Source organism: Salmo salar, chromosome ssa13 (assembly GCF_905237065.1).
Source record: "Salmo salar chromosome ssa13, Ssal_v3.1, whole genome shotgun sequence".
Lineage (NCBI taxonomy): Eukaryota > Metazoa > Chordata > Actinopteri > Salmoniformes > Salmonidae > Salmo > Salmo salar.
This window is the reverse complement of record NC_059454.1, coordinates 84,210,692-84,237,575: the sequence shown is the minus strand read 5'-3', so window position 1 is coordinate 84,237,575 and position 26,884 is coordinate 84,210,692. Positions and strand designations below refer to the sequence as shown.

The window sequence follows — 26,884 nt, the reverse complement described above, 5'->3', positions numbered from 1 at the left end:
ATCAGCTAATTGGTTTGGTGTAAGGAGGTGAGGTGATTACAGGATAATACCAGAGGCGGAAGACGAAGCGAGACATCTCACTCGCTCCTTTTTTATTGGTTCATATACAGTCAATTAGCTAAGCAGGCCAGACCCAGCTTCTAATGAGGGGGTTTGATTAATCACGCCTGTGTGTGTGTTTTGCATCATCTGAAATTTGATCGCATTTGATTTGGAACTCCGTCCGACAGCAAAGTAGTCTCAAAACAAAAGTAATTAAGCATATGTAGTAAATAGGATACATTTTTTTGATAAAAACACTGTCTTCCCAATGAAAACTAGCTTAAATTCTCACATTTATTTCATGGAAAAGAGATTCTGGACAATGCAGCATGCTTGTTGACAACATGACCGACTGGTGCAGATTACGGTTTGATTTGAGAAGAGTGCTCCTCCCTCCCCGCTTTTGCCCGATGACGTGACGAGCCCGGATTTAAATACCAGGCCAGTGTAAAATACCTCCCTCACATTGGTGCAAGAGCCAACCTTTAAAGAGAAACTACCCCTAAAAAAATATATTTTCATTTAGAAAACCAGGTGTGGCATCTACAGTATGAGTCAAACATGTATTATTCTGTCAAAATGTCCTACAATGTGTAAATAGGATCATTTTGGTGATAAAGTCAGTCTTGTACAAAACAGAGTATTGTGATCGTGACTGCATCACAACGTAAATGAAGATTGGGTTTGTTTCAATCCAGCCCACAGCTGGCAGCACACAAGTAAAAAGCTCTGCATGGTCAATCTGACATCCACAGAAGTTAGAACAAACATACTTTTTGCACATCACAAAGCCGTTGTGAAGGAAGTGAGTGTGTTTATACAGGACCTCCCACCCCCTCCAACCAATCATGTCAATGCAGAGCCCTCCATATTACTACAACATTTGAGAGGTGCACGGCAATGCAGTACGGAGCTTGTTTTGGCCTCTGCAATTGTGTCACACTCTCCATATGAAGCCACCACATTTTCAGATCAAGCATAAATTGGCTTTAAATCATCAATTTGGAGTGCAGCTGCACAAGATCCTATTGTAATGCCTGTGATAAATTTGGGTTGACTTTGGATCTCTATGGGGCTAGTTATGGACCATCATTAAATTACACAATGCACATCGGCCAATATAAAAATCCCAATAGCTCCAAATTTCAATGACTTAATAAACCTCAAAGCATCTATAAATTGTCATTTACATTGTGTAAATTGACGGTTCCCAACTAACCTCGGAGATGGTTAGCCTTTGGATAGTCTAACCAACTCTGCCACAACTGAAGCAAATTGGCGCAATAATTTAGCTAACTTTTCCCACCTGCAAACACACGAGACACCTACATCAAACCACACCCCGAAACCAACTCACGTTTGAATTTAGTCACAGCCGCTAGCATTTCTTTATAAACCAAATCTAAAACAAGGACAAATCAGGAAGTGCAGTAGCCCTTTAAGCAGACCAGAACTGTGACCATTAAAAACAAACATTTAACAGCCTAAGCGGTGGGCCTCCTGAGTGGCGTAGTGGTCTAAGGCACAGCATCGCAGTGCTGGAGGCATCACTACAGACCCGGGTTCTCCCAGCCGCGACCGGGAGACCCATGAGGCGGTGCACAATTGGCCCAGCGTCGTCCGGGTTAGGGGAGGGTTTGGCCAGCTGGGATGTCCTTGTCCCATCTTGCTCTTGCGACTCCGGTGGCAGGCCGGGTGCATGCACGCTGACACGGTCGCCAGTTGTACCACGTTCCCTCTGACACATTGGTGCATCTGGCTTCCGGGTTAAGCGAGCAGTGTGTCAAGAAGCAGTGCGGCTTGGCAGGGTCGTGTTTCGGAGGACGCATGGCTCTCAAGCTTTGCCTCTCCCGAGTCCGTATGGGAGTTGCAGCAATGGGACAAGACTAACTGACTTGCCTAGTTAAATAAAGGATCAATAAAAAAAGAATAAGCATACTGTACAATACAGACTGTGGTTAACACTGCCCTCCCCCATCCCGCCCATATATCCCAGTGCAGTCCTCCTGGCCCTAGAAGAGCAGAGTCAATCCCACATGTACAGTAGCTTACTCATCAACATCCTGCCTCTGCTCCACTGTAGCCCCAAACCCTCTGAAGGTCTGTGCAGGTAGCAGCTCCTGTAGAAACACAGGATAGCCTGTATCTGGTCTTACTCCTGCTCCCCTCAAGGGTCGAATAAAAACTATAGACCCACCTATTTAACCGCCATTTTCCACCCCCCTCTCCAATGTGCTGTTCTTCTCTCAGAACAGTATCTACTTGTTAGTCCAGTGCAGGCTTCCCTCCATTCCACGAGACTGACTGAGGTCCACATTCTTATAGTAAAGCCCTGAATGACAGAATGTAGGGTGTAATGTAATTATTTGGTGAATGATGGTACAGAAGATTTGTTGTTTATGTATGACATCTCTAATTTAATTCAACATTCATTTTTATCTTCCTCATTGATCAGTCCTGGAGTTATGGTTATTTTGTTCTGTCATATGTGTAATTCTCAGTTGAAACAGCAGATGAGCCATTGTATAGTCACTGTAGGTCAGGGCTCTCCAACCTTGTTCCCGGAGAGCTACCCTCCTGTAGGTTTTCACACCAATCCAAACCTGATTATTAGAATCAGGTGCGCTAGATTAGGGTTGGAGCGAAAACCTACAGGACAGTAGCTCTCCAGGAACAGGGTTGGAGAGCCCTGTTGTAGGTGTAGTAAAATGTGGCCACTTGGAGGTGTACAGAGAAGAGAACACTACCATTGTCTTTGTTTTATGCTTTTATAATATTGAAATGTACATACAAAAATATATTTGTCTGAGCTATCCAAACACAGTGGACAATCTGATACATACACAGGCACACACACACACACATGTTTGGTTTACTATACCTTTTGGAGATCAAACAATTGATTTCTATTCAAAATCCCCTCCTTTATTGTCATTTGAAAAATAAATTCCACTCAAAGTAAAATACAGAGAACAATGTCATCTGGACTCTTTGTAAGCAACTGTAGGCAACAATATACTTTTCGTTTGTTATTCTCATTCTCTCATCAGGAGAGTTGCATGTACATTAATGGTTTTGTTAGCGCAGTGATAGTAATTGTTCTACTCTAAAAAAAATTGTCCTCAGTTGGGATGGTTTTATTCCTGTAACGAAAATAAGTGTAGTTGAGTCCTTGTTTGTACAAATCACCCTCCTACAGGACCTGTCACACTGACGTAAATCACTTGATCCAGAATGTGACAAGTGTTGAAAAAGTACATGTTTTGTCTATTTCAGATCCATGACAGCAAACATGTGTCTTCATGTGGGGAGCATACTCAAATAAGCTATTTTAGTTGTGGCGTCATTGATGGAGGTAGAAGTGGCTTTTTGTGCTTTGTGTGTTATTCTTTCTTTCTTTCTTTCTTTCTTTGTTTTTGACTTGTGTTTAACATTTTCGTAAGCTATAAATACTATTGTGCAATGCATCGGATGATTGTTTGTTCAATGTGTACATGTCTTTATCTAAATAAACTTTAAATAAAAAAGTATAATAATCTTACTAAACATTCATGGAGTGAATTTGTGTTAATCTTCATAGATAACATAAGATATTGAATTGTAATTGTATTTAGTCATTCCAATTATCTCTTTAGAAAACAACATAAAAAACAACTAGTTAAGTGTGTCTGGCCGTTGTGCGTGTCACCCACTTTCCATGGTGGAACCAGTTGGGCCGGTATTGAAGAGGAAAGGAGGAGGTGGAGGGAGGGAGGATTGGATTCCAATGCCTGTGGAACAGACAGACTGGACAGAGACTCACGAAGCTATAGGATTTCTCCTGTAGAAGTGGCCCAGACCCCAGTGAGACCACCTCAGACCCCAGGCCTCAGTGAGACCACCTCAGACCCCAGGCCTCAGACCCCAGGCCTCCACACACAGATGGAACATGACCAGGTAATTGGATTTACTCTCTTCTATAACTCATCGGACATGTCTATTGGAGAATATTGATCTTTTTACTTTTGTTCCTACTTGGTTTGGGGACAAAACATTGACAGGTCTAGTTTTGTGCCTGATATGGCTGATAGACCATGCATTTTTTATTTAAATGTGAGATTAGTATAAGTTTGAAGCATTTAAATTAGTATTTATGTAATTGTATCTTGGCTTTCAATGTTTGCTAGTAAATTCAGTTGTGTTTCACTGACCAGTAATTTGCAATTCGGGTTTGGGTCCACTGAGTAGATTTTTGGTTTGGGTCCACACTTCTCAGCATTGCTCACATTACCATAACAACACTTACAACATGCTTGTGAAGCTGATGGGTATGTGTGTTAGAATATTGCGAAGAACATGCCATGGACTAACAAAAACACCTTCCACATATCAATGTTTGTCATACAGATGTTGGATCTTAACTTGATCACTCAGAAAATTCAAATGATTCTTGTGAATCCCTGAAAAATATAATTTTGCTTTCTCTTCATGCGGGGGCAGTCGAGTCATTGGGATCAGGGCTTGCTATCAAAATCATTTTCTCTCTCGCTCGCTCAAACTCTAGGCCTACGTCATATCACTGCAACATTAAACTGTTCAAAAATGTATCTGAAATGCAGCCATACATACAGTGCATTTGGAAAATGTTGAGACCCCTTCACTTTTGACACATTTTGTTACATTACAGCCTAATTCTAAAATGGACTTTAAAAAAATGTCCCTCATCAATCTGTACACACAATACCCCATAATGACAAAGCAAAAACAGGTTTTTATTAAAAAATTTTAAATTATCATATTTACATAAACTTTTCAGACCCTTTACTCTGTACTTTGTTGAAGCACCTTTGGCAGCGATTGCAGCCTCAAGTCTTCTTGGGTATGACACTACAAGCTTGGCACACCTGTATTTGGGGAGTTTCTCCCATTCTTCTCTGCAGATCCTCTCAAGCTCTGTCAGGTTGGATGGGTAGCGTCGCTGCACAGCTATTTTCAGCTCTCTCCAGAGATGTTCGATCGGGTTCAAGTCCAGGCTCTGGCTCGGCCATTCAAGGAAATTCGGAAACTTGTCCTGAAGCCACTGCTGCGTCGTCTTGGCTGTGTGCTCAGGGTCGTTGTCTTGTTTGAAGGTGAACCTTCGTCCCAGTCTGAGGTCCTGAGCGCTCTGGACAGGTTTTCATCAAGAATCTTGTTGTGGAAAATTCTTTATTAAGTGAGACTTATTATTTCTTAAAACAATCAATATTTTTTATTGATTAAGAATTGCAATAATGGAGTTGGTCTACGACCACCCCATCGGTGATTGTTGAGAGCCCAACTTTACAGAGGAATCATGGTTCTTATATAGCTGACACTAAAAATGCTTAGTCATGGCTGGTTTCACCCCTCCCCGGCAGCTCGTGGCATCACAAGCTATCTTGGGTTCATCTTGTGAGTTATGTGCACCAGGTGTTGTTTTACCCCCCTGGCTTAGTTTCTCAGATGGAAAGATGATTAGAGACGAAGAGGGGTTTGTTCTACTCCTTCAGGCTATCTCTATCTGGGGTCACACAGAGGCCACCACATTCTATGGAACACAGGCTGTAGGTTTTACCACCAAGCCAGCACAAATCAATTGCTAGCGCCAAGCCCCAGAGGCCCGACTCAGTCACACTCACACAGATGAGAGAGTACTCAACGATGCTTAAACAGTATTATAACATAATCTTGCAAATGTTCTACCATAATCGCTCTGTACTTTGCGCCGTTCATCTTTCCCTCAATCCTGACTAGTCTCCCAGTTCACTTAGTCATTATGGGGTATTGTGTGTAAATTGAGGAGGTAAAAAATAATTTGATCAATTTTAGAATAAAGCTGTAACTGTACATACAGTGCATTCGGAAAGTAAGGGGTCTGACTACTTTCCGAATGCACTGTATATTTCATCAGTTGTGTCTTTTATAGTTTAGGGTTGTGTAGGATTTCGGCTACAGTTAAACTTCAGATGTAATCATAGAAGTCCTGCCTGTGTTTAGAATTTGATCACGTCCGTAGCCTACTAATGCCAATGAAAACCTACCTGACTCCCTTCTCTCCACAGAACAGTGACCATCCACCCCCATACTACTTAGCAGTAGTACCCACCCAGCCTCCTCCTCAGTATGGAGAGGTGGTGGGAACAAGAGGGTGGTCTGACGCCCCCTCCCAACCTTACTACATCAACCAGCCGATGCCACATGCAAATGTCATCCATGTCTCTCAGAGTGCCCGTAAGTTCCTCGCATTCCCTTTAACTTCTTCAATCCTCAATATATATTCCTTCCCCTAACTATAACTACAACTCTTTCTATGAGAGGGCTCCATCTCTCTCTCTTTCTTTCTAAACCTAAAATGTCCCTGTTTCTCCCCCCTGCAGCCCCTCGTCGTAAGAAAAGCTTGTCGTGTGGGAACAGTTCCCACTGTTACAGAGGATCAGGAGAAGCCACCCTACTGCTTGTCTTCCTCGCTATTGCTCTCTGGCTGGGTGGTAACTGGACCAATAACTTACAGAGAACCCATACAGTACAACTATGTGGACATAATGTAACATCATTTAACACAGACATTTTGTAACAATACAATATGTCAGAATTTATGACAGAAACATCTATTTCCAAAATCATAAATTCCATATTAAGGGTATGATGTGAATGTAATATACCTGGTATGATATTGCATTGTTTTGGTATACTACCATGGGGGCTTCCATGGCTCTGGATATCCTCTGGCCTCTCTCTTTGACCTCTGACCTTTGACCTCTGTCCAGTATGTTATGGCCCATCCCTGGTGTCTGGCTACCTAAGCAGCAGTGAAGCCTACCAGCCCAGCGAGATGGAGAAAGACAGCTGTCCGTCCAACACTGTGGAGTGTGATGGCCGACAGGAATGCAAACTGGGCAGTGATGAGACCTTGTTGTCAGTACTCCAATAGCTATCACCTAGTTTTTGTTGTCAGTAACAAAAACAGAAGGATCCTTTCTGAATCTGTAACGGATTTGTAATGTTCTGAGTGATGCATCTGTGTGATCCAGTGATGTTCTAATTGAGGGATGTATCTGTGTGATCCAGTGATGTTCTAATTGAGGGATGTATCTGTGTGATCCAGTGATGTTCTAATTGAGGGATGTATCTGTGTGATCCAGTGATGTTCTAATTGAGGGATGTATCTGTGTGATCCAGTGATGTTCTAATTGAGGGATGTATCTGTGTGATCCAGTGAGGTTCTAATTGAGGGATGTATCTGTGTGATCCAGTGATGTTCTAATTGAGGGATGTATCTGTGTGATCCAGTGAGGTTGTATCTGTGTGATCCAGTGAGGTTGTATCTGTGTGATCCAGTGAGGTTGTATCTGTGTGATCCAGTGAGGTTGTATCTGTGTGATCCAGTGAGGTTCTAATTGAGGGATGTATCTGTGTGATCCACTGATGTTCCAATTGAGTGATGTAACTGTGTATTATCCAGTAAGGTTCGGGTCGAACGGGGCTCTCCAGGTGAAGACAAACAGTGCTGGTAGCTTCCTCCCTGTATGTTACAGTGGCTGGAACAAGGGCCTGGCTGACCAGACCTGTGCACAACTAGGCTTCAGAGAGTAAGATCTTCCGCTGTTTTGCTGCCCTCTTTTGGTCTAAAGATTGAACTGTGCAAACCTGTGTGACCATACCCATCAAATATATCAAAATCAAATCCCATTTTATTCATAATGTACACAGTTTAATGAATGTATAAAAGGTGCATGAAATGCTTGTGTGCTAGTTCCCTCAATATTGCAGTACAATAACCAATAATCAATGGGTTTAGTGGTGTGAGGTAGTGATGTGGGGACGTGTATATGAACTTCTCCCTGCATCTATTTATTTAGGAGTCATAGCACTAGCAGTGTGAAAGATGGGTCCTCTACCACTCTCACTGTGACAGGGCAGACCTGCAACACCATCCAGGGAAAGGTGTTAGTAAAGTGAGTGCTCCTGGACACACTCAACAGCCCTTTGCATATGTCACACACTGAGTAATCATTTACATGCCAAGTTGTGAACACAGCCACGGGAAGTAGGGATGCTGCAGCACCCCCTAAATAGTCAGAATATATACACACACACAAACAAATACAAAAGATTTGTTATTTATATATATATTTTTTGTGTGTGTGTATATATATTCTGATGATTTATTTTACATTTACATTTAAGTCATTTAGCAGACGCTCTTATCCAGAGCCAAAAGCGTCACCATTAGATGGCGTGAGTAAGGCAAATAAAACATGTGCCTTCGTTGGTGATCTGATTTAACTGTGCTTTTCTGTCTGTGTTCAGTAGCTCATCTTGCCCCAACAAGGACACTGTATCCCTGCAGTGTATCAGTGAGTAACTGTCTTTGCATTCTCACAGTTCATACACAAAGTGGTGTTTAAAGGCTGGATACAGTTTCATCTAGCTCTCCTGGTGAACAGAGGACCAAATACAAATCCCCATACTATATTAGCACTATGGACCGACTTACTCCCTCTCTCTGTCCCCATGGTAGACTGTGGCCGGCAGCAGTCGTCCAGAATCATACGGGGCTCTGCAGCGAATCTGGGTGATTGGCCTCGGCAGGTCAGCCTCCACTTTCGGGGCTCTCACACCTGTGGAGGCACCCTGGTGGCTCCTGACTTTGTGGTGACAGCAGCCCACTGCTTCCCCAGGTCAGTACGACAGACAACACAGCAGACAATGGACAAAGAATTGTGCTGAGACAATGTAAAACAAAACAGTAATGGAATTATCAAACAGAACATGTAGAATAGCCCTGAAACGCAACAATGCTAAGACAAAAGAACTGGGATATAACAGAACAGATGCAAAGACAGAACAGATCTGGAAGTGAACAAAGCTAACTGAAGTGAGCTAGCTAAGACTGAACAGTGCTTAGGATGAACATGGCTAAAACAGGAATCAGTGAAGAGTTAAATTACCTAACAACTCTTCTATCTCTAGGAAAGACTCATCGTACCTGGTGCCTAATAACTGGCGTTTGTACATGGGCATGGTTTCTCAGATGATGCTGCCTGTCCCTGAGATGGTGGAGAAGATCATTGTCCATGAGAGCTATGATGATAACACCAACAACTATGACATTGCCCTGCTTAAACTCACACATTACGTAGACTACTCCAGTGAGTTCACAGTCTACAATGGCCAAGTCTCTCAGAACATGTTGTGTGCTGGAGATATGAAGGGAAGCAAGGACTCCTGCCAGGTGAGTAAAGAGGACACTAGGACCCATCAGAGAACCACAGACAGTAGCTACTTCCACACAGCTTCTTACATGATGTCCACAAATCTCATCCTGTGTCGCTCTATTCCCTCCTTCCCTTTTCTTTTCTTTTCTTTTCTTCTCTCCCTCTTCATCTCCATTTCTGTCTCCCACTCCCCCTACCACTCCCTTCCTCCACTAGAGGGACAGTGGAGGTCCTCTGGTGTGTAAAGACTCAGACCAGCGCTGGTACCTGATGGGGGTGACCAGCTGGGGGGTTGACTGTGGCAGGAGGAACAGGCCGGGGGTCTACAGTCGTGTTAGCCGGCTGCTGCCCTGGGTCTACAGTAAGATGCAGGTAGGGAAAGGAGCACCCAGGACCACTGGGAAGACACATGCTCAGACAACCTCAGCACTGGGGTGGAATTCTATCAATAATTCAATTCATTTTCATCTGTACTGTTTCAGAGGGCACTTATATTCATTTTGATATTTTACATACATTATCATTTAGTTCAACTTAGAACTGTGAGACCTAATTATAGCTAGCTGTCAGAATAAGGATGGAGTAGGATGGTGTTATTAGTAATATGACTCCTGAACATGTTCCTTCCACTCTCCATCTCCCAGCAAGCAAGACCGTGATGTGATCACAGCTGTTCTCATCCAAGGATGCTCAACATGTCTTTTGGACCTGACAATGAGACTGGTGTGAACCCTACAACACTGGCAGGGAATGGAAGGCTTGCAAGAAAGGTTTTTATATGTGATATCTGCTGTCATTGCACTGCTGTCATCTTAACGTGCGTTGGATCATTGTTTCCCTGAAACAGTATTGAGCATATCTATATTTGTGACATATTTTATGAGGAATGTATTTTACTCACACTGGAACCTGTTATAAAGCTATAAACCTGTCTCAGGATATACTCCAGGTTCACATGGACCTTACTGATGCTACAGTGAACTGCACTTGCTGTTTTCTATGGCTGAGAGTTGTGAAACTGAAAAAACTTTATCAGGAAGATTTTTCTAATCGCTTTAACATAACACGAATTACCTTATGGCACTGATGATTCCTTGATTGTTTGTTGATTGTTTCAACTTATGTACACTTTTTGATGTGATGTGTGTGAATTATCGATTCTGCTTTTCCATGTCTATCACTGTGTCAATTGGAATTATAATTTATTTTGTCATTATTTGAGTCAGAATGTATTACTCATATTCTAAACGCCAGGATTCAACTTCATGAATGATATTGAATATCATTCTTCTGCTGTTAACTTCTCAGGTCTATGTGGGACGCTACCGTCCCACCTGCGGGACACACTATTCAACAGCCAGTGAAATAGCATGGCGCGAAATACAAAACATCAAAAATCTAATAATTTCAATTTCTCAAATAATCAACTATTTTACACCATTTTAAAGTAATGAAATCACATTGTCCGATTTCAAAAAGGCTTTACAGCGAAAGCAAAACATTAGTTTATGTTAGGAGAGTACATAGACAAAAATAACCACACAGCCGTTTTCCAAGCAAGGAGATGTGTCACAAAAACCCAAAATACACCTAAAATGAAGCAGTAACCTTTGACGATCTTCATCAGATGACACTCCTAGGACATCATGTTACACAATACATGTATGTTTTGTTCGATAAAGTTCATATTTATATCCAAAAACAGCATTTTACATTGGCGCGTGATGTTCAGAAAATGTATTCCCACCAAAACTGCCAGTGAATGAGCACATCAATTTACAAAAATACTCATCATAAACGTTGACAAAATATATAACAATTATTTAAAGAATTATAGATAAACTACTCCTTGATGCAACCGCTGTGTCAGATTTTAAAATAGCTTTATGGAGAAAGCACATTGTTCAATATTCTGAGTACATAGCTCAACCATCAATGCAAGCTATACAGCTACCCGCCAAGTTCTGGCATCAACAAAACTCTGAATTAGTGTTATAAATCATTCCTTACCTTTGCTGATCTTTGGCGGAATGCACTCCAAGGACTCCTACTTCAACAAGAAATGTTATTTTTGTTCGAAATACTCCATATTTATGTCCAAATACCTCCGTTTGTTCATGCGTTCAGATCACTATCCAAAGGCATAATGCGCGAGCGTAATTCGAGACACGAAATGTCAAAATGTTCCATTACCGTTCGTAGAAACATGTCAAAAGTTCTTTACAATCAATCTTTAGGGTATTTTTTACGTAAAAATGCGATAATATTCCAACTGGACAATAGCGTATTCATTCCAGGAGAAAAAGAAGGAACGGCGTGCTCGCAGGCTCGCGCATCACCAAGCCCTTTGTCCTCAGGCAGTCCACTCATTGATTGAGCTACTATTCTCTGCCCAGTAACAGGAGAAGGATGAAAAAAACTTTCTAATGGCTGTTGACAGCCAATGGAAGCCTTAGGAAGTGCAACGTGACCCCACAGACACTGTAGTTTCGATAGGGATTCAAAAGAAGAACTACAATTCTCAGATTTCCCACTTCCTGGTTGGATTTTTCTCAGGTTTTTGAATGCCATATGAGTTCTGTTATACTCACAGACATCATTCAAACAGTTTTACAAACGTCAGAGTGTTTTCTATCCAAATCTACTAATAATATGCATATTCTAGTTTCTGGGCCGAGTAGTAGGCAGTTTAATTTGGGTACATTTTTCATCCGGCTGTGAAAATACTGCCCCCTATACTCAACAGGTTAATCAATAGCTGACTAGAGCACAAGGGTGTAATTGTCTATTGACTGCAGTGGAGAGTATGGATTTACCAGTGACCTCAGTACATGAGTGTAGTTAACCTCTCTGGGCTAGGCGGGACGAAATCGTCCCACCTACACAACAGCCAGTGTAATCCCGTGGCGCGATTTTCAAATACCTTAGAAATGCTATTACTTCAATTTCTCAAACATATGACTATTTAACAGCATTTTAAAGACAAGACTCTCGTTAATCTAACCACACTGTCCGATTTCAAAAAGGCTTTACAGCGAAAGCAAAACATTAGATTATGTCAGCAGAGTACCCAGCCAGAAATAATCAGACACCCATTTTTCAATATAATGTCACAAAAAACAAAACCGCAGCTAAATGCAGCACTAACCTTTGATGATCTTCATCAGATGACAACCCTAGGACATTATGTTATACAATGCATGCATGTTTTGTTCAATCAAGTTCATATTTATATCAAAAACCAGCTTTTTTACATCCGGTGAATTTACTAAATTACTCACGATAAACGTTCACAAAAAACATAACAATTATTTTAAGAATTATAGATACAGAACTCCTCTATGCACTCGATATGTCCGATTTTAAAATAGCTTTTCGGTGAAAGCACATTTTGCAATATTCTGAGTACATAGCCCAGCCATCACGGCTAGCTATTTAGACACCCACCAAGTTTAGCCCTGACCAAACTCCGATTTACTATTACAAAAGTTTGATTACCTTTGTTGTCTTCGTCAGAATGCACTCCCAGGACTGCTACTTCAATAACAAATGTTGGTTTGGTCCAAAATAATCCACCGTTATATCCAAATAGCGGCGTTTTGTTCGTGCGTTCAAGACACTATCCGAAGTGTAAATAAGGGTCACGAGCATGGCGCAATTTGTGACAAAAGATTTCTAAATATTCCATTACCGTACTTCAAAGCATGTCAACCGCTGTTTAAAATCAATTTTTATGCCATTTTTCTCGTAAAAAAGCGATAATATTCCGACCGGGAATCTGCGTTTAGGTAAACAGACGAAAGAAAACAAAGCATTCTGTCGACGCGGGCACGCGCCTGAGTCTCACAGTACTGTAACCAGCCACTACCCAAACGCGCTACTTTTTTTCAACCAGAGCCTGCAAAGCCACGATTCAGCTTTTTGCCGCCTTCTGAGAGCCCATGGGAGCCGTAGGAAGTGTCACGTAACAGCAGAGATCCTCTGTAATGGATAGAGATAATCAAGAAGGGCAAGAAATTGTCAGACAGGCCACTTCCTGCATGGAATCTTCTCAGGTTTTGGCCTGCCATATGAGTTCTGTTATACTCACAGACACCATTCAAACAGTTTTAGAAACTTTAGGGTGTTTTCTATCCAAAGCCAATAATTATATGCATATTCTAGTTACTGGGCAGGAGTAGTAACCAGATTAAATCGGGTACGTTTTTTTATCCAGCCGTGTCAATACTGCCCCCTAGCCCTAACAGGTTAAGATGAATGGAAGCTGATGGTTGATGGCTGCAGGCCTGTAAATAAGTCATCTCCCACTGGGAACACACTGGTTGAATCAACGTTGTTTCCACGCCATTTCAACACAATTACGTTGAACCAACGTGGAATAGACGTTGAAGTCACATCTGTGCCCAGTGGGCTGTTAATCCTCCAACAGGCATCATTGACAAACTAGGTCCAGAAAAGGTTGAGTAATCAATGTGACAGACAGTTATGTTTATCCCTGTTTCGTTTCGTTTGCTTCCGTTTAAGAAACGCTTTTCAACAGAATCAGCGCAATGAATACACCCCTGATCAGACGCAAACACAGTTCATTTTCATAGCAGCCACATACAAAGAGCTCGTTGTATGTATGTGTATATATATATATATGTGTGTGTGTATATATATACATACTGAACAAAAATATAAACGCAACATCCAACAATTTCAAAGATTTTACTGAGTTACAGTTCATAAAAGGATATCAGTCAATGAAAATACATTCATTAGGTCCTAATCTATGGATTTCACAACTGGGCAGGGGCGCAATCATGGATTTGCCTGGGAGGGCATAGGTCCACCCACTGGGGAGCCATGCCCAGCCAATCAATCAAATTTATTTAGAAAGCCCTTTTCACATCAGCTGATGTCACAAAGTGCTGTACAGAAACCCAGCCTAAAACCCCAAACAGCAAGCAATGCAGACGTGGAAGCACGATGGCTTGGAAAAAATCCCTAGAAAGGCTGGAACCTAGGAAGAAACCTAGACTCTGAGGGGTGGCCAGTCCTCTTCTGGCTGTGCCGGGTGGAGATTATAACAGAACATGGCCAAGATGTTCAAACGTTCATAGATGACCAGCAGGGTCAGATAATAATAATCACAGTGGTTGTAGAGGGTGCAACAGGTCAGCACCTCAGGAGTAAATGTCAGTTGGCTTTTCATAGCCAATCATTCAGAGTTAGAGACAGCAGGTGCGGTAAAGAGAGAGTCCAAAACAGGAGGTCTGGGACAAGGTAGCACGTCCAGTGAACAGGTCAGGGTTCCATAGCTGCAGGCAGAACAGTTGAAACTGGAGCAGCAGCATGACCAGGTGGACTGGGGACAGCAAGGAGTCATCATTCCAGGTAGTCCTGAGGCATGGTCATAGGGCTCATGTCTTCCCGAGAGAAGAGAAAAAGTGAGAGAAAAAAGGAGAAAGAGAAAAAGAGAGAGCGAGAATTAGAGGGAGCATACTTAAAATTCACACAGGACACCGGATACTCCAGATATAACAGACTGACCCTAGCCTCCCGACACAAACTATTGCAGCATAAATACTGGAGGCTGAGACAGGAGGGGTCGGGAGACACTGTGGCCCTGTCTGACGATACGCCCGGACTTGGCCAAACAGGCAGGATATAACCCCACCCACTTTGCCAAAGCACAGCCCCCACACCACTAGAGGGATATCTTCAACCACCAACCTACTACCCTGACACAAGGCCGAGTATAGCCCAAGAAGATCTCACCCACGGCACGAACCCAAGGGGGGCGCCAACCCGGACAGGAAGATCACGTCAGTGACTCAACCCACTCAAGTGACACACCCCTCCTAGGGATGGCATGGAAGAGCACCAGTAAGCCAGTGACTCAGCCCCCGTAATAGGGTTAGAGGCAGAGAATCCCAGTGGAGAGAGGGGAACCAGCCAGGCAGAGACAGCAAGGGTGGTTCGTCGCTCCAGTGCCTTTCCGTTCACATTCACACCCCTGAGCCAGACTCCACTCAATCATAAGACCTACTGAAGAGATGAGTCTTCAATAAAGACTTAAAGGTCGAGACCGAGTCTGCGTCTCTCACATGGATAGGCAGACCATTCCATAAAAATTGAGCTCTATAGGATGAATAAGTTTTTCCCAACAAAAGGGCTTTATTACAGACAGAAGTATTAATTAATTCAATCAAAAGCTTACCTTGACTTGGAAGAGTTACACAGCATCCCTCTCTGTTCGAGCCGGGTATTAAGTGGGCTAAACTAGCTAGCTGCAATCGACTCTAAGTAAGTGAAAATGAAAAAAATATATACTACGAAATATAGCTTTCTCTCTCGCGCGCTTCTCCTTAATTTTGGAAGAAATTAATTTGTTCAACTATTGTCTGTCTCTCTTCGAGGTAAGTACTCACCACATTTTATGCACTGCAGTGCTAGATAGCTGTAGCTTATACCTTCAGTTCTAGATTCATACTCTGATCCTTTGATTGGGTGGACAACATGTCAGTTCATGCTGCAAAGCTCTAATAGGTTGAAGGACATCCTCCGGAAGTTGTTATAATTACAGTGTAAATCTATGGAAGTGGGTGAGAACCATGATCCTACTAGGTTTTGTATTGAAGTCAATGTACCCAGAGCAGGACAGAAGTAAGCTGTCCTCCGGCTACACCATGGTGCTACCCTACAGAGTGCTGTTGAGGCTACTGTAGACCTGTTTTTATCAATTATTTGGTAATGTGAATATATTTAGTATAGTTTTATTCTAAAAAACAACACTCATTTCACTTTTTATTTTAATGAAATTCACTGAGGAGGATGTTCCTCCCTTCCTCCTCTGGGAGCCTCCACTGGTGCACGGGCGTGTGTCGCATGAGTGCGTGTGTGTCAACTTAGTGTGTGTGTTTGCATGAAAGAACACGCTATACAAAAGAAACACAGAGAATAAACTTGTATTTCTCCATGACCAAACATCCAAATGGGTCTCTCATTCCAAGAGAGTTGTTCTTCAGCTCTGTGCCCTAGTCCTCTTCACTAATCTCAGAGGATATGGATGTGTTTGCGCTGCCTTCACTCTGTCCTTCAAGGCTCAACCTCTGGTCTCTGGCTCTAGTATGTTGAGCATTATGCCTGAGATTGAATAGTACATATTCCAATTTTATCTTATCCACACTCTCAAAACTATTAACTTTCCACTGAGGAAAGTGTCTAATCTAGAGCTGTTTGTCAGGGTGACATTAAGACAGAGAATGTGTCTCATCTTATCTTAGATGACCCGAGCACAGGTTGCCTATTACTTCATAGTTATCATTGTAGGCTTAAATGTTTAACTAGCAGAGTTTTACTGTGTATTATGCATTTTTAATGATTCAGTCAGAATTAGAATTCAACTTTAACACTGGTGTTTGACCCTAGTTATGGATTAAAACTGAACTATTCACTCACCCAGAGCTGCAGTGCCTTGCAAAAGTATTCACCCCCCTTGGCATTTTTCCTATTTTGTTGCATTACAACCTGTAATTTAAATAGATGTTTATTTGGATTTCATGTAATGGACATACACAAAATAGTCAAAATCGGTGAAGTGAAATGAAAAAAAATTACTTGTTTCAAAAAATGTAAAACTGAAAAGTGGTGGGTGCATATGTATTCACCCCCTTTGCTATGAAGCCCCTAAATAAGATTTGGTGCAACCAATTACCTTCAGAAGTCACATAATTAGTTAAAGTCCACCTGTGTGCAATCTAATTGTCACATGATCTGTCACATGATCTCACTATATATATACCTGTTCTGAAAGGCCCCCAGAGTCTGCAACACCATTAAGCAAGGGGCACCACCACGCAAGCGGCACTATGAAGACCAAGGAGCTCTCCAAACAGGTCAGGGACAAAGTTGTGGAGAAGTACAGATCAGGGTTGGGTTATAAAAAAATATCAGAAACTTTGAACATCCCACGGAGCACCATTAAATCCATTATTAAAAAAATGAAAGAATATGGCACCACAACAAACCTGCCAAGAGAGGGCCGCCCTCCAAAACTCATGGACCAGGCAAGGAGGGCATTAATCAGAGAGGCAACAAAGAGACCAAAGATTACCCTGAAGGAGCTGCAAAACTCCAATCTCCGCAGTGGAGCATCTCTCCATAGCACCACTTTAAGCTGTACACTCCACAGAGCTGGACTTTACGGAAGAGTGGCAAAAAAAAGCCATTGCTTAAAGAAAGAATAAGCAAACACATTTGGTGTTCTCCAAAAGGCATGTGGGAGACTCCACAAACATATGGAAGAAGGTACTCTGGTCAGATGAGACAAAAATTTTGCTTTTTGGCCATCAAGGAAAACGCTGTCTGGCACAAACCCAACACCTCTCATCACCCTGAGAACACTATCCCCACAGTGAAGCATGGTGGTGGCAGCATCATGCTGTGGGAAGAAGGCTAAAAGTAACTTTCTGACCACTTCTACCATGGGAAAATATGTATGGAAAGTTTCATTAAAATCAAAAGGGATTCAGTCAAAAAGTGATTGAAATCAAATGGAACAACCCTATAAAACATACACTGTCTCACTGTCCATGTTTCAATGGTTTGTCTTGTTTTTGTCTTGTCTACAGGCCTGTGAACACAGCTGAATCTGAAACAAGGTAATGTAATGTTGTATTGACTGAGACAACTAGACCATCTGACCCAGCAACCCTTTGTTTTGTCATATAACCCATCTATTGGCTTTAGAGTATAGACATATTATACCCTGACTGCTCATGTGAGCTATGAGAGATCTCTAATGTGTTCTTATAGGAGACAGCCATGATTGGGCCCAAGGACAACCCTATTACGTCAATACCGTGTCAAGATGAGAGACCACCATCTTTATGATTACTAATGTAGGAATAATATGAAGTGTGATGTGTGTTAACTGTGAGATAGCAATAAATAATGATCATAATTAAAACATTTTTGCCATTGTTTGTTTCTTTGATGATGCTGAGGATTGAGGCAAGGTCAATCCAAGTGGTATAGGCCTAGGCTTACTACAGAATTTGCATTTTACCTTGGACACAATATGCTGGTCTACAATTCAGTACATGGTTTATTTATCCGTTTGAATTGGATTTCTGCGTGAATTTGGGGCATTGTTTAAAAAGTATGTTGAAAAAGAGGATCAATTGATTGATGCTAAAACAACAGAATGTATGGTCCAGGTGCAATAGAGATTTCAACCAGAGGGCGGCAGCAATAATGCATTAATTCAAACGAATTGTCTCAAAGAAGCTCTCGTCTCAGTATAGCCCACTGCCAGGCTGGCAACTGCCACCAACTAGGACCCCAGCAAGCTTTTGGATGCGAGTCCCAAGAGGCAATTTATGCACATTCCAAATGGTTAGAAAACATTTAAAAGTCACACAGATAATCTGTTTCAATTAGTTGAGTAAAATTGCAATCACAACGAACAAACTTGAATTCAAAACATTTAAGTCTCTCCCCCCCCCCCCCCCATTCACAACAAGCCTAGAGACTCGACCTGACTGATACAGGTAAGATGCAGTGGAGTTTTAAAACAATTCTACAATTTCTTTAAAAAGCAACCAATCTTGGCGACAGGTCAAGCCTACCAGGCTATCTCACTTTGACCTCTGCAATATACGAGACTAGGGAGATGCTGAAATGCATATCGATGAATATATTCCATTTGAATTAATTGGGAAGAAGGCTATTCGCCTATTCTGTTGAAACATTTGGCCTAGTAACGGTGCGTCTATTTTCAGGTTAAAACTAGAGGGATTTATAAATAAGGTCACCGTTTCATAATCAGACAGTATCGGCATTAGGCTAAATACAATGCAAACTTCAACTATGTAGCAGATTTTGTTCAGGAAGACATGAATCAGGCCTAACCTGGGTGAGTTATTGGGGAAAATAGCTTATTTTGTTTACCTTCCATAGTGATACATTTATGATGTAGGCTTATCTCGTCCATCAGACACCGCCACCCAGGGGCAGCATGCACCCCAAAAAATCTGAAGGGGCACAAAGTACGTGAGGATGGCTGGAGGGTGGAAGTTGGAGAATTAAAAATGTTCTCAAACACCTGAAACAGATTTTCCCTGGAATCTAGAGCCATAATTATTACGCTTAATTCTATGTCAAAAATATGTTTATTTTTCTGCATATCTAAGCGTACATCTTTAGCTCTCTGTATCTTCCTGACTGGTGGTTATTTTTTTCAAAGAAACTAAATATGTTTCTCTGCATCTCTGCTAAAATCTGGGTTAAAGATTTAAAGAAATTAGTCCTATTCAGTACGTTTAGTAATTGCTTGCTTTTCTAAAGTCTACCAACCTTGCCAACAGGAATGCCAGCTAAGATAGTTAGACAAGCTAGCTACTCTAACTTTATTGATAGCCTGAAATGGCTTCTTGGTAGCTAGTTATGAGGTTGGGAGATTGGGAACCTATCTGGGCTAGCTAAAGCCAACTTCATAAAATGTGTAGGTGGCAAGTAGTGTCACAGAGAAACAACAATTGTAATGTATTTGAAATGCTTAAAAAAAAACATTACAGTAGAAATCTGAGGGGGCACGGCCACTGAGTTCCTTATGGGCATGAGACCTCTGCCTGCGCCCGTGCGCAATTAGCCTAGGAACAAGGTTACTGTTTGAGGGTATGGCAGCTTTTGAAGCAGAGGAAGAGTGCATTTGAGCAGGTGTAGTGTACAGTAGGTAGGGGGAGCTGGTTTGATGAGGTGGGATAAAGTTGAATGATTGATCTCCAAGCAAGAGGTTAGTGGAGTGCAGCTTCGGGTCTGGTGTTATTGTCAGGTACAGGATGAGGTGGGGATGATATGAAATGATGCAGGTGTGGCAAAAGCAGGCCACAGCGATGATGCCCGCTCACAATGCAGACAGGCTTATGGGACAGGCTGACAAAGCACATTCATCAATGAATGAGACTGCTCTGTGTTTGGCTAATTATTCCTGAGTAAATAAGTCATCATGGAGGACCCAGGAGCTGACAAGAACACTCCCTCTCTCTCACTTTCTCTGTGAGAAATATACTCTGAAAGGCACAGTACCCAATTGTCATAATTGAGTAAAAGTAAAGATACGTTACCAGCCTCAGACTGAATCTGAAGGTGGCCTCTTTAGTGAGAAAGAGAAACGGACACAAACGTTATCGTCTTGACATTTCTGGCAATCTATTTTCTAATATGCTTTTTCTTATTCAATTTTCTAATTTCCAATATTTAGATATTAATTCATTTCAATGGATTGATAAGTAATGACAACAAAACATTAATTCACATACAAGTGCACATATTAACTTACACAATATAAGTGCACTTTACCTATAGTAGATTTCCTTAGTCACACAATAGAAACACATAGATATAGATAAACAACTGACGTGTCTGAATATTGCTATACATGTAGAAAATTGATAAAAATGTACATTCAGTTTCAAAACATTGTGCATCCATGAAATGGCCTCCCTCTCTTGCACCCGCACTGCCTGCACTAAAGTCCATGCATGGTGCCATTTTACCAGCTTGTGAGTACAATTTTACACAAAACCAATAACATGTCAAACAAACTCAGAGACCTCAAATAAATGGATTCTTTATGAAATTACTTCCAGGAAATCATGTACATTTACTCAGAAAAACCCAAAGTGTGACTTGTAAAATATTTTTTTACCACAGCTAGCATCTTTTTAAAATGTATTTTACCTTTATTTAACTAGGCAAGTCAGTTAAGAACATATTCTTATTTTCAATGACAGCCAAAAGGTTTCAAGATCGAATCCCTGAGCTCACAAGGTAATGTCGTTCTGCCCCTGAACAAGGCAGTTAACCCACTACTACCATAGTGCAACAGCACCATCTATTGGACTGATGGACTTACTACTGCTAAAATATGTAGAATAAAAGTACTACTTAAGTACATTTTTTGTGACTTTGTTTCTCAACCCATTACAAAAGAAAATGACTAAAGTAACAGTGAAAGTCACCCAGTAAAATACTACTTGAGTAAAAGTCTAAAAGTATTTGGTTTAAAATATACACTGCTCAAAAAAATAAAGGGAACACTTAAACAACATAATGTAACTCCAAGTCAATCACACTTCTGTGAAATCAAACTGTCCACTTAGGAAGCAACGCTGATTGACAATAAATTTCACATGCTGTTGTGCAAATGGAATAGACAACAGATGGAAATTATAGGCAATTAGCAAGACACCCCCAATAAAGGAGTGGTTCTGCAGGTGGGGACCACAGACCACTTCTCAGTTCCTATGCTTCCTGGTTGATGTTTTGGTCACTTTTGAATGCTGGCGGTGCTTTCACTCTAGTGGTAGCATGAGACGGAGTCTACAACCCACACAAGTGGCTCAGGTAGTGCAGCTCATCCAGGATGGCACATCAATGCGAGCTGTGGCAAGAATGTTTGCTGTGTCTGTCAGCGTAGTGCCCAGAGCATGGAGGCGCTACCAGGAGACAGGCCAGTACATCAGGAGACGTGGAGGAGGCCGTAGGAGGGCAACAACCCAGCAGCAGGACCGCTACCTCCGCCTTTGTGCAAGGAGGAGCAGGAGAAGCACTGCCAGAGCCCTGCAAAATGACCTCCAGCAGGCCACAAATGTGCATGTGTCTGCTCAAACGGTCAGAAACAGACTCCATGAGGGTGGTATGAGGGCCCGACGTCCACAGGTGGGGGTTGTGCTTACAGCCCAACACCATGCAGGACGTTTGGCATTTGCCAGAGAACACCAAGATTGGCAAATTCGCCACTGGCGCCCTGTGCTCTTCACAGATGAAAGCAGGTTCACACTGAACACGTGACAGACGTGACAGAGTCTGGAGATGCCGTGGAGAACGTTCTGCTGCCTGCAACATCCTCCAGCATGACCGGTTTGGCGGTGGGTCAGTCATGGTGTGGGGTGGCATTTCTTTGGGGGGACCGCACAGCCCTCCATGTGCTCGCCAGAGGTAGCCTGACTGCCATTAGGTACTGAGATGAGATCCTCAGACCCTTTGTGAGACCATATGCTGGTGCGGTTGGCCCTGGGTTCCTCCTAATGCAAGACAATGCTAGACCTCATGTGGCTGGAGTGTGTCAGCAGTTCCTGCAAGAGGAAGGCATTGATGCTATGGACTGGCCCGCCCGTTCCCCAGACCTGAATCCAATTGAGCACATCTGGGACATCATGTCTCGCTTCATCCACCAACGCCACGTTGCACCACAGACTGTCCAGGAGTTGGCGGATGCTTTAGTCCAGGTCTGGGAGGAGATCCCTCATTAGACCATCCGCCACCTCATCAGGAGCATGCCCAGGCGTTGTAGGGAGGTCATACAGGCACGTGGAGGCCACACACACTACTGAGCCTCATTTTGACTTGTTTTAAGGACATTACATCAAAGTTGGATCAGTCTGTAGTGTGGTTTCCACTTTAATTTTGAGTGTGACTCCAAATCCAGACCTCCATGGGTTGATAAATTGGATTTCCATTGATTATTTTTGTGTGATTTTGTTGTCAGCACATTCAACTATGTAAAGGAAAAAGTATTTAATAACATTATTTCTTTCTTTCAGATTTAGGATGTGTTGTTTAAGTGTTCCCTTTATTTTTTTGAGCAGTATACTTAAGTATCAAAAGTAAAAGTAATAATAAAAAAATCCTTATATAAAGCAAACCAGATGGCGCCTTTTTCTTGTTTTAGATTTTTTTTACAGATAGCCAGGGGCATGCTCCAACACTCAGACATAATTTACAAATGAAGCATGTGTTTAGTGAGTTCGCCAGATCAGAGGCAGTAGGGATGACCAGGGATGTTCTTTTGATAAGTGTGAATTAGACAATTTTCCTGTCCTGCGAAGCATTCAAAATGTACCGAGTACTTTTGGGTGTCAGGAAAAATGTATGGAGTAAAAAGTACATTATTTTCTTTAGAAATGTAGTGAAGTAAAAGTTCTAGTACAGATACCCCAAAAGTCAAGTACAAATACCACCAAAAAACTACTTAAGTAGTACGTTAAAGTACTTTACACCACTGCACACACACATTTTATAACACTCCAGTCACACACACACTCTCTCTCAAATAGGCACACACACACACACACACACACACCTTATTGAAGAATCCACTGCACCTCCTCTGCCCCTGTATTCTTTTCAACATTGAACATAACATGAGGTTTTTCCATCCAACCCCTACTCAGACTCGGAAATGGTGGATGCATACCATCCACCACTTTCGAGTATATTACTCGCTAATGTTCAGTCCATGGACAATAAAGTAGATGAGCTCAGGGCAAAGATCTCCTTCCAGAGAGACATCAGGGACTGTAACATACTCTGCTTTACGGAGACATGGCTCTCTCCGGATATATTGTCCCTGTCCATTCAGCCAGCGGGGTTCTCCATCCATCAGCAGACAGGAAGAAAGAACTCTCTGGGGAAAAGAAAGGCAGAGGGGTTTGTTTCATGATTAACAAATCATGGTGTGATTGTGGTAATGTACAGGAACTCAAGTCCTTTTGTTCTCCCGATCTAGAGTACCTCACCATCAAATGCTGACCACATTACCTCCCAAGAGAATTTTCTTCAGTCACCGTCACTGCCGTGTATATCTCCCTCAAAGCCGACACCACGACAGCTCTCAAGGAACTACACTGGACTATGTGCAAACAGGAAATCACATATCCTAAGGCCACATTTATTGTAGCTGGGGACTTTAATAAAGGAAATCTGAGGAAAACGCTACTGAAATTCTATCAACACATCTCCTGTGCTACATGCGCAACACAGACCATGGATCATTGTTACTCTTCCATTCTGGACAGCTATCAGGACCTACCCCACCCTCCCTTCAGCAAATCAGATTATGCCTTCATTCTGCTCCTCCCTACCTATGGGTAGAAACTTAAACTTGAAGTTAATGTGGTAAGGACTGTTCAACGTTAGTCTGATCAATCGGAATCTATGCTTCAATATTGTTTTGATCACGCGGACTGGGAAATGCTCCAGGTTGCCACTGAGAATAGTATCAACATATACACTGACTCGGAACAGGGTTCATCAGGAAGTGGATAGAGGATAATGTTCCCACTGTGACGATTAGAACTTATCCAAACCAAAAACCGTGGCTAGATGGCAGCATTCGCGCAAAGCTGAAAGAGCGAACCACGGCATTTAACCATGGCAAGGTGACTGGGAACATGTACAAACAGACTAGCTGTGACCTCCGTAAGGCAATCAAAGAGGCAAAATAACAGTACAGGGATAAAGTGGAGTCACAACTCAACGGCTCAGACACGAGACGTATGTGGCAGGGACTCCAGACAATCACGGATTACAAAGGGAAAACCAGACACATTGCAGACACCGATGCCTAGCTCCTGGACGAGCTAAACACCTTTGCCCGCTTTTGAAGAAAACAACATAGAGCCGCCGATGTGTGCCCCCGACGCTCATGAGGACTGTGTGGTCTCGTTCGCCGTGGTCAAGGTGAGTGGGTCATTTAAGCGTGTTAACCCCCGCAAGGCTGCCGGTCCAGACTGCATCACAAGCTGCGTCCTCAGAGCATGTGCAGACCAGCTGGCTGGAGCGTTTACGGACATATTCAATCTCTCCATATCCCAGTCTGGTGTCCCCACTTGCTTCAAGATGTCCACCATTGTTCATGTGTCCCAGGAAAGTGAAGGTAACTGAACTAAATGACTATCGCTCCATAGTACTCACTTCTGTCATCATGAAGTGCTTTGAGAGGCTACTTACGTACCATATCACCTCCACCTTCTCCGACACCCTAGACCCACTACAATTTGCATATCGCCCCTAAATATCCACGGACGATGCAATCACCATTGCACCTGGACAAGAGAAATACCTATGCAAGAATACGGTTCATCAACTACAGCTAGGCCTTCAACACCATAGTGCCCTCCAAGCTCATCACTAAGCTCAGGGCCCTGGGTCTGAACCCCTCACTGTGCAACTGGGTCCAGGACTTCCTGACGGGTCGACCCCAAGTGGTGAAGGTAGGCAACAACACCTCTGCCATGCTGATCCTCAACACGGGGGCCCCACAGGGGTGCATGCTCAGCCCCCTCCTGTACTCTCTGTTCACCCATGATGGCGTGGTTACACACGTCTCCAACTTAATCATCAAGTTTGCTGACAACACAACATTGGTACCAACAACGATGAGACAGCCTACAGGCAGTAAGTGAAAGCCATGGCGGAGTGGTGCCAGGAAAATAACATCTCCCTCAATGTCAACAAAACTAAGTAGCTTAACGTGGACTACAGGAGACAGCAGCGAGAGCACACCCTCATCCACATTGACAGGCCGCATTGGAGAGGGTCAAAAGCTTCAAGATCATCAAGGACCTCAGCCACCCGAGCCACAGCCTGTTTACCCCGCTACCATCTAGAAGGCGGAGACAGTACAGGCGCATCAAAGCTGGGCTTCTTTAGACCATCGGACCGGTAAACAGTCACCACTAGCTGGCCTCCGCCCAGTACCCGGCCCTGAACCCTAGTCACTGTTCTAGTTGTCTACCACCCGGTACTCTACCCTGCACCTTAGAGACTGCTGTCCTATGTACATAGTGTCATTGAATGCTGATCACTTTAATAATGTTTACATACTGTTTTACCCACTTTATACATATATACTGTATTCTAGTCAAGGCTCATCCTATATAACTACTGCTGTACACATCTTTTCTATTCATATACTGTTGATAATGTCTTTACACGCCATTACATGTACAGTGCATTCTGAAAGTATTCAGACCCCTTGACTTTTTCCACATTTTGTTACGTTACAGCCTTTTTCTAAAATGGATTAAATAGATTTTCCCCCTCATCAATCTACACACAATACCCAATGATGACGAAGCAAAAACAGGTTTTTAGAAAATGTTGCAAATGTATAAAAAATAATTATAAATTAAATATCACATTTACATAAGTATTCAGGCCCTTTACTCAGTACTGCGTTGAAGCATCTTTGGCAGCAATTACAGCCTCGAGTCTTCTTGGTATGAAGCTACAAGCTTGACTCACCTGTATTTGGGGAGTTTCTCCCATTCTTCTCTGCAGATCCTCTCAAGCTCTGTCAGGTTGGATGGAGAGCGTTGCTGCACAGCTATTTTGAGCTCAAGTCCGGGCTCTGGCTGGGCCACTCAAGGACATTCAGAGACTTGTTCCCGAAGCCACTCCTCCGGGATGCTGCCTAGAAGGCCGCATCCCGGAGTCGCCTGTTCACTGTTGACGTTGAGACTGGTGTTTTGCGAGTACTATTTAATGAAGCTGCCAGTTGAGGACTTGTGATGTGTCTGTGTTTCAAACTAGACACTCTAATGTACTTGTCCTCTTGCTCAGTTGTGCACCGGGGCCTCCCACTCCTCTTTCTATTCTGGTTAGAGCTAGTTTGCGCTGTTCTGTGAAGGGAGTAGTACACAGCGTTGTACGAGATCTTCAGTTTCTTGGCAATTTCTCGCATGGAATAGCCTTCATTTCTCAAAACAAGAATAGACCGACGCGTTTCAGAAGAAAGTTCTTTGTTTCTGGCCATTTTGAGCCTGTAATCGAACCCAAAAATGCTGATGCTC

The 26,884-nt window shown here is 42.7% G+C and overlaps 1 protein-coding gene across 9 annotated transcripts; it reads left to right on the top strand.

The window, feature by feature from the left end:
* Nucleotides 1-3,737: 3,737 nt before the first annotated feature.
* Nucleotides 3,738-10,470, top strand: LOC106567835 (transmembrane protease serine 13). Of its 9 annotated transcripts, XM_045692291.1 has the most exons (11): nt 3,738-3,978; nt 6,102-6,270; nt 6,417-6,527; nt 6,807-6,954; nt 7,502-7,628; nt 7,899-7,994; nt 8,350-8,396; nt 8,561-8,720; nt 9,013-9,274; nt 9,474-9,629; nt 9,902-10,470. In XM_045692291.1, exons 4-11 carry the CDS (start codon nt 6,912-6,914, stop codon nt 9,914-9,916), a joined length of 906 nt encoding a protein of 301 aa, XP_045548247.1. In that variant the 5' UTR covers nt 3,738-3,978; nt 6,102-6,270; nt 6,417-6,527; nt 6,807-6,911; the 3' UTR covers nt 9,917-10,470. The 9 variants fall into 9 exon arrangements, with proteins under 9 accessions (XP_045548247.1, XP_045548248.1, XP_013993086.2 ...); XM_045692292.1 differs by having other exon boundaries at nt 3,739-3,978; nt 6,417-6,954; nt 8,353-8,396; XM_014137611.2 differs by having other exon boundaries at nt 3,739-3,978; nt 6,417-6,954.
* Nucleotides 10,471-26,884: the final 16,414 nt, after the last annotated feature.